This window comes from Corapipo altera, unplaced genomic scaffold, assembly GCF_003945725.1.
Source record: "Corapipo altera isolate COAL_440 unplaced genomic scaffold, ASM394572v1 93, whole genome shotgun sequence".
Lineage (NCBI taxonomy): Eukaryota > Metazoa > Chordata > Aves > Passeriformes > Pipridae > Corapipo > Corapipo altera.
The window spans coordinates 459444-472311 of record NW_020885000.1 but is presented as its reverse complement, the minus strand read 5'-3'; the positions used below and the strand labels follow the sequence as shown (position 1 = coordinate 472311).

The 12868-nt window shown below is 48.2% G+C and overlaps 1 protein-coding gene across 6 annotated transcripts in view; it reads right to left on the bottom strand.

The window, feature by feature from the left end:
- The window catches only part of EXD3 (exonuclease 3'-5' domain containing 3), a 298691-nt gene that overhangs the window by 223764 nt on the left and 62059 nt on the right, over positions 1–12868 (bottom strand). For all 6 annotated transcript variants that reach the window (XM_027666970.1, XM_027666972.1, XM_027666967.1 and 3 more), the window contains one exon: positions 9210–9323. Coding sequence is in view for 4 of the 6 variants with exons in the window: in XM_027666967.1 (XP_027522768.1) it covers positions 9210–9246 (37 nt within the window). In the remaining 2 variants the exon portion in view is untranslated. The remainder of the gene's footprint in view (positions 1–9209; positions 9324–12868) is intronic.

The following is a 12868-nucleotide window of genomic DNA, read 5'->3' as shown; positions in this document are numbered from 1 at the left end:
ATAGACACTGCAAAGACTGAGAGACAAAGCCTGGTGGCGGGATGAAAGAGCATGGAACGAAGGCAGGACCCAGCCAAGCCAAACAAAGTTTTCCTTGAGTGATTACATCTGCCAGAGAGTCCCCAGCTTGCACTCTCCTTGTTGAGAAATTCCTTTAATTGTGTCTAGGACATTTTAAAAATCCCAAGAAAAGCTCCTCTGTAATCATGAGAGCTCTGAACTGTGTGAACTTTTGTCATGCTGCATTGCTGATAGCTCCCTGCATACTTCTGCAACTGAAACATGGCTCTGCAGAAGATATTGCTGAGGTAAAGCCCTGGGGAGGGAAAACTGATAATAAATCTTAATTTCTTTTTCCCCAAGAAAAAACAAACAATTTAGACAAATACTTCTCCCTCCCAAAGTCTGTGTGGCTCTGTGCAAAGTGCATCCAGCAGAAAATGAAAAGAGATATGTCCTCAGATTAGGCAGAATTAAATGAGGTTAAATGAGTGATGTGCAGAGCCAAAGCCTACAGCTCTGTGAAACAGGCACCTCCCTGGAGGGTAGCAGGGACAGGGGCTCTGCCACAGCCACCAGAGCTGAGCTGAGGGTGAAAGGGGCAGAGGGGCAGACTGAACCTCCAGCACCTGCACCAGACAGGCTGCCATGGGCATTGCCTTGTGGATACAAAAATCAATACTTGGAAGCCAGAAGAAAGGTAAGTGTTAAGCAACTTTCAAAAGTTGTGAGCCTGCGTTGACCAGACACACTCCTGGGTTTAGCTGAATGCCATTGTTCTGTGGCTTCACATCATGGGTCCAAATCCCTTGTGTGTGGCAAACCTCCTGGCAAACCTTCCCTCAGCTGCAGGCCTGTTTTCCCAGCATAATTTGTTCTCCAGCACTCACTGTGATAACCAGAAATACCAGATAGCTGACAGACTCCAGGTACCTCATTTCTCTCCTCCACAACCCAAACATCTTCCTGCACACCTCAGGTAACTGGGTATTTGTATTTACCAAATGTGAAGGTCAGTCCCTGGAAGAAGCTGCAAAGGCAAAGCTCATTGTGAAAAGGCCAAACCAAAAAATCACAGGGTGGGTGAGCTGGGTCTCACCTCGCCACAGTCACAACCCCCCCGTGTCACAGGTGTGGGGTACCCAGGGAGGTGAAACCATCACCGAGGGGGCAACATCAACAGGTCTGCTCCCCTGAAACAGCCACCCAAAGCTGTGATTTGGTGTGTGTACATTTTCTCAAGCACTTTGAATTAATACCTGGCTTTATTTCACTACTTCGTTGGTGCCAAGACATTTTACTTAGGACATACATTGTCCAAAAGCAAAGTGACTTGTTCTCAATACAATCACAGAATCTCCTGAGTTGGAAGGGACCCACGAGGATCATCCAGTCCAAGTCCTGGCCCTGCACAGACACCTCAACAATCCCACCCTGTCCCTCAGAGCATTGTCCAAACCCTCCTGGAGCTCTGGCAGCCTTGGGGCTGTGCCCACTGCCCTGGGGAGCCTGGTCAGTGCCCAACCACCCTCTGGGGGAAGAACCTTTTGCTGAGATCCAACCTGACCCTGCCCTGACACAGCTCCAGCCATTCCCTGGGTCCTGTCCCTGCTCACACAGAGCAGACATCAGTGCTGTCCCTCTGCTTCACCTCAGCAGAAAACCTACTTGGCCAAAACATGGATCTGTTCTTGCTGGGCCAATGAATTGAAGCAACTTAGTGAAGGGCCCAAGGTACCAGGACTGGGTACAAGCACATGAGAGAGAAGGGCAGGAGCAAGACCCTCCCTCACAGTCAACACTTCCATTTGCTCCATTCTGCCAAAACACACATCTTTCCTTATAACATACAGAGATCCACATTACTGACAGTGTAAGAGATAGGGATACCTAGCCTTTAATGACCTGCAGGGCAGGTACAGTGTTAGGTTTTATGGGATCTACCATGCAGAAGACAAGGCTCAAACTTAAGATAAAACTCACACATAAGCCACAGGACAGTGTGGCCATGGGCTAATCAGCACCCTGAGCTCCTGGAGTAGGAGTCACCACCACTGCTGAAGAATGTCAGTGCACAGACAGATGTCAGCATCATCCAGATTTATTTAAACAGCATGTCTTATAGTAACTTTAAAACAGTATCTGTAACTTTAAAACAGAATTTATCCCTAAGATGTGCAGCCTTTCCAGACAGAACTGCCTCCTCTGCCCCCAGACCCAGCTCAACACTTCACGAAGCGCAGCATAGCCAGGATCGTGCCATGTAGAACACCAGCTCAGTATCTGCTGAATGACACCTCAACAACTGAAGGAAATCTCAGTGGAGAGAAACACCAGATGCTGCTGAGGGAAGGGGTGACAGCGAGACCAGGTGGCACCTCTGAGACATGGAGCCTGAACTGAACCCATGAGCAAAGGGACTGGTGTCTCTGTAGCCCCCAGGTACAGGGAATAGACAGTCTGAGGGCCAAGGAGCTCCATTTGAGAACATCCACTGCAATAATTCCAATCCTCAAAACTGCAGAAGGTTCCCTAAAAACCTGCAGTTTGCTGGGGAGGAGGTTGGGCTTTTGTTTTATGCTTATTTGCCTTTTTGTCTTCATGGATAACATTCACTTCCAGTAACTCCTGACCAAAGTGGAAAAGGAGGATTTAACAATAAGTCCATCACAAGTAATGGCAACCCATGTGCTCTTATGAAACAATAACACACCAACATAAAATAAATCAGTGCCTTTTAATTTAACAATGTAAATTACCCTCCCACCTGCTGTGACTCTCCATAAGGAAAAAAAGCGGGAGGCATATTTACCAAGTTGTCTATCCCAGTCCCATTTTGAACTGGCCTCCTGCCCTGGGGTTAGACTGTAGGACTCTGTCATCTCTTGCACTCGTATGACCTAAGAAAGGGAATGTGGCCTTTTTCCCACAAGCCCAGAGTGAGAACATCATAAAAGCTGAACTTTAGCCCCCTTTTTGGGCAGGCAGCACAATAGCAAGGAGGATGCTGTTACTCCCCAGAGGCTCTGCTGCTGAAAAACATCACCAAGCTCAAGTAAAAGGTCAGTAGTTAGGATTGCATCTCTTGTTTTCTTCAGTTTTCCTCCTCCGTCAAAGGCAGTTCAACATTCTTTGCACACCCCCCTCCCTCCTTCTGAGAAATGCAGGAAGGAAGTGCTTGCAAAATAGTTTAATTTAAAAGAACGCACAATCACACACAGCAGACCCTGCTCCAGCCTCCGAGCAGGACGTTTCCACTGCCTCCCAGTTCCCACTACAGCACAAACGAATCCCTGCAGGGGCAGAGCCATCCCTCCCTTCACAGACAAAACCCTCTGTAGGGACAGACACCTCGGGGGAAGAGCTGTGGCTGTGTGCTGCAGGCAGCCCCCCTGCTCCCCCACAACACACAACACCCCTCAGGAGACATCTGCCCAGGGAGCCAGGGCTGTGGAGTAGGAAAGAAGGATGCAGGGAATCCTGTAACCTCCCAGGGCACTGCATGGGAACAGGCACCGAGAGGCAGGACCATAGCCCTGGAGTGTAGGACACAGTCACCTCCTGTCTCTCTCACAACTAGTGTTTGTTTGATTTCACAGGATATTCTTCCACCAGTATTTGTTACCTGGACCTTGCTAGAATTTGGGAAGGTGTTTGGGCCTGTTGGATTTAACTTGACCCTTGTCTTCACTAGATTTATGTGAAAGAACCAGAGAGGGAGGAAACAACTATTATACTCCATTTCTTTTTGCAAAGATGAATGTTGAGACCAGCAGGCAATGCTTGGAAAACTCCTTCATTATCCATCAGTTTCTGTTGTATGACCACATATTCAATGTAAACATCATTCTCCCCAGACACGCAGCAAACAGCACTTATTATCACAAGCCTATGCCTTTGTCTTTTCAAAGCCTTTGGCAGCCCCAAGGACTTCTCTTCCCTTGCGCCATGAACCATGACAGCCACTAGCACATGTCAGAACAGGCTGGCAGTCCCTGCCTGCTCTCCCTTCTTTGAGAATTCCCAGTCCTCCCAGCCCTGAACACCCCGGCACTCGCAGCCTCTCCCGGCACTCGGTGCTCTTGGCAGATCCCATCATGTTGCGCGTTCCTCACATTGCTCCGGGTTCATTCCCGGTTGGTACTCTTGACAGTGAAAGGGACACTGTCAACAAATCAGTCTTGTCTCTTTTTTTAACCCATTGCTGTCACAGTGTATAATTAGATTAATAAAATAACTAAGAGAGCAGTGCCTGGAGGAACGAAGCAGAATCACACCTACTGCCCATTCAAGGGATGTCTCACAGAATCCCAGAATGTGCTGAGGTGGAAGGGACTCACAAGGACCATCGAGTCCAACCCTCAGCCCTGCACAGGCCCATCCCCAAGGGTCACACCCTGTGCCCCAGAGGATCATCCAAACTCTCCTGGAGCTCTGGCAGCCTTGGGGCTGTGCCCAATGCCCTGGGGAGCCTGGTCAGTGCCCAACCAGCCTCTGGGGGAAGAACCTTTTGCTGAGATCCAACCTGACCCTGCCCTGGCACAGCTCCAGCCATTCCCTGGGTGCTGTCCCTGGTCCCCCCAGAGCAGAGCTCAGTCCCTGCCCCTCCTCTGCCTCTCTCCAGGAAGCTGGAACTGCCATGAGCTCTGCCCTCAGTCTCCTCTACTCTTCTCATCAGGATGGCCAGAACAAGCAAAGACACAACCAGTTATTTTCTAGAAGGAAATTAAGAAATTTTGCATGCTGTTAACATGAGCACTTTCCCAGGTACAGTCAAACAGCTTCACAAAGGGGAAGATTAATACTGTCCCAAAGAGGGAAATGAGAGAGTCAAATGCCCCGAACAGGCTGGGGACTGCAGGGCTGCAGCAGGACCTGAAACCAGGTTGCTGTGTTTTGCCTTTTTAATTTTAAAGTTGACAGCTTCAACTTCCAGCACCTACACTCAGTGCTGAGCAGTAGGGAAACCTGCCATTCCCCAGCTCTAGGCCAGATGGGTGAGTTTGTGGGGTAATGTTTTCATAACCACGCAGCCGGTACTGCTATTTATTATCCATCCCATTCCCAGTAACTTCTTTTCAATTGTTGTTGTTCATTTGCATTTATGGTAGACTTAAAAATAATTGTTAGCACTGTAGAAATGCTTTCAGTTTTTAAATGAGGGCTTCATAATCCTGCATTCTGTAAAGATCTTAAATAAGAAATAATTTCTGTCCCACAGAGTACTGTAAAGGCATTTAAGGAGCTTACTGCCCACCCCACGCCTGTTGTAAGCCCAGACAAAGGACAATAAAAATGTGAAACAGGAGAATGAAGGAAAGAACCCCAGAAAGGCACATATGGCTGGGCAGAGAAGGTGCTCCTGCAGGTAGCCAGCACAGAGCTGGGGATTTTTTTTGCTTATCAAGACTGTTAAGAGACAGCAAAAAAGTATAGAAAGCATAAACTGCGTAAAAAGATATGTCACAAGTACCCCATCCCATGGTCAGTGTGCATGCAGGGGCAGAATGGGCAGATTTCAGGAGCATATAATTTGCTTCTGGGAAGTCTTTACCAGTTATTTCTGCAACTCCAGCCTAAAAACCTTCTCAATAAACAACACACTCTTTCCTTAATTCAAGAGGTTACACTCGTATTCAAGTTTCATCCCAGTTTTGCCAAAACAAAGCCTTAACTAAATACTGTTTTGACCCTGAGCACACTGGACACACTGCTAAGGTGGTCATGCTGCAGGAATTACTGACAGAGGTTTTTTCAGGAAGAAAAGTTGATGGAAAGGTTCATGGAATCCTGTAGCATTAGTTAATTCAGGAAAAAAGCAACCCCACAAAATTTTTCTTACACTATGAGCAACTGCTGAAGTTTCAGGGGAAATTCCAAATTTACCATTAGGCTGGACTCTTAACTGGAATTATACCCCCCAATGACCCAAATGGAGAAGTCTTGGAGGTGTTTTATCTCCACACATTCACCAGCTGATGTGCTTGGCTGAGCCTGAGGCTGGGCTCAAACACAGAGCTCAGTTCAGGCAGGGCAGCATCAGTGTGAAACAAGTAGGGCAGGCACAAGGGCTTTGGTGGTTCAGTCTCTCCATCTCTCTCTTTCCATTCCCATGTACAAGCCAGTCCTCTTGCTACTGGACAACCTACTAGGGGGGAGCTTTGGAGCATCTCAGGCCAGGGAACAATCAATGGTTCAAAAATAGTGAGAACACAGTAATGTTAGCAGGCTCTATCTGTGAGGATGCTCACACCTGGACTGACCAATCCAGGTGCTCAGCTTACCCACAGAGCATTCTGGATAGGTGTGGAAGGAGAACTATGCCTCAAATATTGAGTCACAGAATCACAGAAGGTTGAAAAATTCCTTTAAGATCAAGTCCAACTGTCAGCCAGCACCACCACCACGTTCAACACTGAACCATGTCCCCAAGTGCCACATCCAGGCTCCTCTTGAACACTTCCAGAGATGGTGACTCCACCACCTCCCTGGGCAACTCAGTCCAATACCTGAACACTCTTTCAATGAAAAAATATTTTCTAGTATCTAATCTGAATCTGTCCTGGCACAGCTTAAGGCCATTTCTTCTCATTCTGTATCTTGGGACACGACCAAAGAGACCAACCACCACCTCACTATAACCTCCTTAAGGCAGTTGTAGGGAGAAATTCCCAGCTTGAAGTTTGTGAGGATACTAAAACCATAATGAAAGAAAATAAACCCAAACAGTTGTTTCAAGTTAAAAAAAGGTTACAGAGCAGACAGATCTGAAAGTACTACTGAAATATTGTAATGCAGTTTAAACAAAAGCAGTGACACAGAGAAAAAGATCCCAGTTCAGTTCTGAGTATCTTCTTGGAGAGAATCCTATTCAGCAAAGATGATTCAGTTAAAGGTCAGGCTTCCACCCTACTTGGTTCCTCCTTCTTTGAGGCATCACAGATGGTCTTTGCCTCAGCACTGCCCTGCCCTGCAGACCTGACAGAAAGCTCTGCCTCCATCCCAGTTACTCACACATCACCCCAGGGTGCTCTGTGCCTGGGAGCATCCCCGGCCACCTCCTTGGCTCCAGGCTCCACAACCTGCCAGTGTTGTAAAGACTGCCTCCACAACCTCTTTACTAAACATCAGCCCTTTTCCTTCTTTCCTTTGGTAAGCTGCTTCTTCTAAAGGGGAATTTTGACCATTAAGTTCTCAGTTCCAAAGGAAAGGGAAGGGAAGCCCAGTGCCCTGCTGTCAGACACAGCCACTGCAGGAGCTGGCCTGTGCCCAGGTCCCAGGGTGCTGCTCCCGCTCCTCCCTGCTGTTTATCCCAGCCGGGTGTTTTTCCCCTGGCGCTGCCACGATTGTTTGGCCGGGCTGAGTGATGGATGGTGGAGAAGGCTGTGTCTGGAAACGTGCTCCCAAGTCGACAGGAAGCCCGGGGGGCCTTTGCCAGCACTTCCTTCCTGTATACAAGGGGAGGACAGAATGGGAAAAACCTTGGCTGTCTCCTACCCTGAGAAAAGCGCTCCCCTTCCAGCTGGATTACAGTAACAATATTTTAATCTTTTACAAGATTATAATATCCTTCCTCTCTAAGTATAGTTACAGTGGCAGCTCAGAATGAAGTGAACACTCATTAGGTGGTGCTGGAAGCTGAACAAATGGAGGCCCAAAGTGGAAGATCCCTATCTTCAGCCAAGATATAAATCCCCAGTGGATCACACCTGTCTAACCCAGGACTTGACTCCAAGAGTAACCAGGACTAAGCACTTCAACAGAAGGTATAAAATGCACACATTGGAAATGTGTCCCTCTGGACAACTTCTTTCCTGTGCCTGTTTTAGAGAGTGGATCTAAACTCAAACCACAACATTCATTACCCTTATAAAACACAAGGCTGCAACGAGCCATCTATGAATATTTTGACTGCACATTTCTCATGAGCACCCAGGATGTGTTATAGAGACTTGCCTTGAAAGCCTTTTTCCAAAAACCCAGCCCCAATGTCCTTTTGTGGATGATTCATGAATCTCCACACATCCTGATGTGTAATCATCACCTGTTCACAGTAATAATACGTGTTGAGTATTACAGAATAGATACTTCCCCCTACCACAGGAATTTTTCTAAAATTTTCCATTCTTGAGCTCCCAGATTCAAACCCATAGACAACAGCAAGGGCTTTAGTGCAGGCAGGTGTTCAGAATCCCAGACTCATGAACTTGCTCTGCCTACAGCCACATGGCCTGTGACAGCCAGAGCAGGGCACACGGGGTGTGGTTCTAAGGACACTCTCCTGGCTGTCCCAGCAAGGGGGTATCCCAGCAATTCCCTCAGGCACATATTGTCTGGGCCAGTTTGCCCAAGCAAGTCTGAAAAAGGAAGGAAGAAATTCTCAGGACTCTTGACAACAAAAGAAAGCTCCCCAAACCTGTGAGCAGACAGCCCTCCTAACAGCCTGTATTTCTGACAAAGGCCTCAGACAAAAAGACCTCACCCATGAACAAAGAGTGGGGAACAATGGAAACTGTCAAAAAATAGCCCTCATGTCAGAGCTAAGAATGCCCCTTGACACATCCAAAAAAGCCCAGGCTGAGCAGAGCCTGGGAGGCCACAGGCACTGCCTCTGGCACCCGCCTCTCCCAGGCCCTGCCCTGGGGCAGAAACTGCCAGAAGCACTCAATGAGGCTGAATTCCAACAACCAAAGATGGGGATGGAAGAGGAGAGGAAATTTATGGTAGGTCTGGACCAGAAAAAGTAATAAATTCCTGTCCATTCAATGTCTCCAGCAAGGATCCGACACCGAGACTTCATGGGACATCCATGACAATGGTGTGTGTGCACGTGTTCCCTTTCTGCACAGGGAAACCAACTACCAAAGCAATTAGTGAGAGAATTAAACTATGGCTAAAAGCTGAATGAGTTGTGTAACACAGTAATAAAACCCTGTGTGCTTCTGAACTGGTGAGAAGTTATAAAAACAATTGCTAGTAAACTTTTCAACCTGGACTAGAATTCTAAGAATTCTGATATCCAGATGTGGACAGGAAGCCTCAAAGATCCAATAACCTTCAGGGCATGCAATTTAGCACTGATTCACAGGTTTTGCTTTATTTGTGACTCAGTATTCTCTTCCAATAGCACTAAGAAAATAAATGGAAAGCAAATCATGTTGAATGAACAGGAGAAGACAGGCAAACACTTGCAGAAGCAGAAAACTCACCCGTGGGCTGATCACTTGAGTCACTGTCCTGATTCATCCTCCCGAAGGCGGCACCAGATCAGGATGCTGAGGTTGGAGGTCTAAACTCAGAGATGGCACTCCAAGCTCTTGCTTCTAAAAAGAAAAAAGAGTTACTGTCAAATTGCAGGAACTTCACCCTGTATGACAAAGGGAATATCTCGTGTGTGGTCTGCTGTCCTTGAATCTAACAAGAGAGTGGAGAATCTACATGCAAGTACAACTTGGTGTAGGAGCCACAGTTACACATTGCCTGAAGATCAGAGAATTTAATGGTGAACTGAATTAAGTCAACCAAGAAACACCGAAAAGTGACATCTGAGATCTCATGCACGTTAAAGCAACGTGTAGTTAAACCCACATCTGGATTCCTGGAACAGGTCAAGATGAGCTTTCAAATTTGAACTGCACAAACAGGAGTCCTAATGCTGTTTACTTGAGTAGCCAAACAAAACTCCTGCACAAGGCCAGGAGTTAACTTGATGATCCTGATGGGTCCCTTCCAACTCAGCACATTCTATGATTCTGTGAAAACCCCAGACCTATCTAACCCCAAATCAGACAGACCACGTGAAAGTATGTTTTTGCCACAGCTAAACAGCTCCTTCTCTTTGTTTTGCTTGCCCTTCCACTCATCACATCTTGACTGTGGTAGAGTTGGAAACACAACCCATGTCTCCCAAATCCCAGTCCAGTGCCTTAACCACCGCATCCTTCCTGCTGAATCACACTACAGGATTGTTTATCAGGAAGGAAATTCCCCCTCGAGAATACTCACTCTGAGTGTGTTGGTGGAACACAAATGTTTGAAAAAATACAAACAGACAGGCAATAACAACAAGTGATTTAAGTCCCTGTGCACCAGGCTGGAGGCACAGCAGTGTGTTGGGTTTGTTGTTTGTAGCAGTGTAAGTGAGGCACATCAAGCAGGACATGACACAGAACAAGCAGTGCATCCGGGTGGCCTCACAGGAACAGCCTCCTGTCCTCAATGGATGACACAAGACTCTGAAAGCATCTCCTACACATTTAGCATGAGGTGTACCTGACTCAGGGGCACTCAGAAGGTTTAGATTCTTACCAGGCACCATGGAAGTCACCTTTGGCAGCATCTCATGCCAAGCTCCTAAGTGCAAGCAGTTTGTATGGGATCCAGTGGGTCAGAATTAACCTCAGCACGTTGTATGAGCAAAGGGTCTTTGCTTTCTTTAAGGTCTTTAGCCCAAAAATAAAAAAAAGCAGGGTGTATGTGCAGGAAGATACCAAAAGTGGAACAAATAGGTTTTAGCCTAAACACACTTTATCCCGTTGGTCTCCTAGAAAACAAAAAGGGCTGTAATTCATCCATGATCTGTCCAAAGACACAAACACACCGAAATAGCACATTCATGGTCTAGGACTCTGAAGTATTTAGCTCTCCTCAGCAGCTGGCAAAGGAGAATTTCCCCACTCCCAAGCAGTGGCTTCCCAGGTTGTGTCCCGTGAGACCCCACCACAGTAACCAACAAACGCACTTGGGCGGACGCCCAAAACTCAGACAACATTTCTGTGCACTCCTGTAAATGTCATTGAATGGAAATTCCAGCAGGACCCGAGGGACAGGGAACCAAACCCTCACAGTGTCCTGGGGTCACACTTGTACCTAGAGCAGCTTTAACAAGCCCAGCCATGAGGCAGGTCCTCCAGAGCAGAGCCAAGGGAGACTCCAGAGCCTCTGGGGCCGTGGGACAGCCAAGGGCCAGCACCCACCCACGGACACAGGCAGGGCCCCCAGGCTCTGCTGGACACACCAGCCCCATAGGAAGGTACAGCTGGTCTGTGGGCACCCATGTGAACACCTGCAAGTTCCCCTCAACCAGCCCCTCTGTTTGCACTTCAGACTCCAAGACTGATCCCTGCTGATCCCCAGTCAGTTCAGAAGCAGCTCTCAGGGAAGTGCAGGGAGTACAGGTGCTGCTCTGGTGACACAAAGCCCCTCCAAGTGCACTTTGTGTGTGATTCATCCATCATATGCAGCACAGAGGCACCTCTGGGGAGCTCATCCCACGAGAAGTGATGTGAAGGTGACATCAATGGAGTCACATGTTACTCTCTGGTGGAGTCCAGGGAGTCTTCATCTCAGGTGAAGGCATCCATGTGCCACAGGCTGAATCCCACCCTCTACCATTACTTTAACCCGAGCTGAACATCCCAGCTCTGCTGTCCCACAGGAACACACCAGAGAAAGGCAGGCACAGCACTGCCATCAAACAAACTCCACAGCTCTGAGGTGCTGCCCCTCTGTCCGCTTAGGTGAGACCCATCCACCAATGTTGCCTCCAGCTCTGTGTTCCTCAACACAAGAAGGACATGGAGCTGCTGGAACAAGTCCAGAGGAGGTCACGGAGATGCTCCAAGGGCTGGAGCCCCTCTGCTCTGGAACCAGGCTGGAAGAGCTAAGGGGGCTCACCTGGAGAAGAGAAGGCTCCAGGGAGACCTGAGAGCCCCTTGCAGGGCCTAAAAGGGCTCCAGGAGAGCTGGAGAGGGACTGGGGACAAGGGCCTGGAGGGACAGGACAAGGGGGAACAGCTTCCCACTGCCAGAGGATAGACTGAGGTTAGATATAAGCAAAAAATTGTTCCCTGTGAAGGTGGGGAGGCCCTGGCACAGGTTGTCCAGAGAAGCTGTGGCTGCCCCATCCCTGGAAGCGTCCAAGGGCAGGTTGGACATGGCTTGGAGCAACCCGGGCTAGTGGAGTGGAATGAGATGACTCTATCCCCAGTCTGCTCCCAATTCTTCACCCCCCAGGAGCCCCTATTTGCTGCAGAGTACCTGCCTCAGCTTTGTTCTGCACCACTTTGCAGTTTTTCACACCACTGGCATCAGACACATCCCATAACTTGCTACAGTGAAACTTTCTCACCAAAAGACACTTTGAGGCACCACTTCCATTCCTTTGAACAGTAAACAAAAAAAGTTACAATTTCTCCTCAAGGATTCTTTCAACCATAACATTATATGAAAACCCTTTCTGACATCATATGAGAGTAATTCAAGAATTAATGTGAAATGAAATTCCATTATTCCCCACTCCAAAGGCTATTCTCTCATTCCTTGCCTGCTATTTTTGGGGTCAGGATAAGTTTGTAGTTTTTTCTATAAGGTCAGCCTCACTTAGGTCTAAATCAAGTGTGTCCAGAGGCAGAACATAACTGCACACCTTCAGTCCTGCAGGATGCTGTGGTGAGTGATGTCCCACAAGAAGGCAATTGCTCGTGGGCAACAAGCCTTCTTGTTCACACATTCCCCCTGTGGAAACCCAGCATGGAGCAGGTAAAGAAAAAGGCTTCTGCAAAGAGCTGCCAAACTGCTTCTCCAAGAGCTGCTGACATTCCTCCAGGGCAGGTGTGGGCACTGTCAGACTCTGGATTCAAGGACTAGGGCCATGCAGGAGTGCTTTGCTTCCTATTTAAGCCAAATGAGCGAATGGTGCACACAGTCACCCTGAGCGACCTGGGGCTGGGACAGAAAGGATGGAGGAAGGGATGGAGGGATGGGTGGATAGATGGAGGGATGGATGGATGAGTGGATGGAGGGATGGATGGATGGAGGGATGGAGGGAGGTAGGGATGGAGGGAGGGAGGGATGGAGGGAGGGATGGA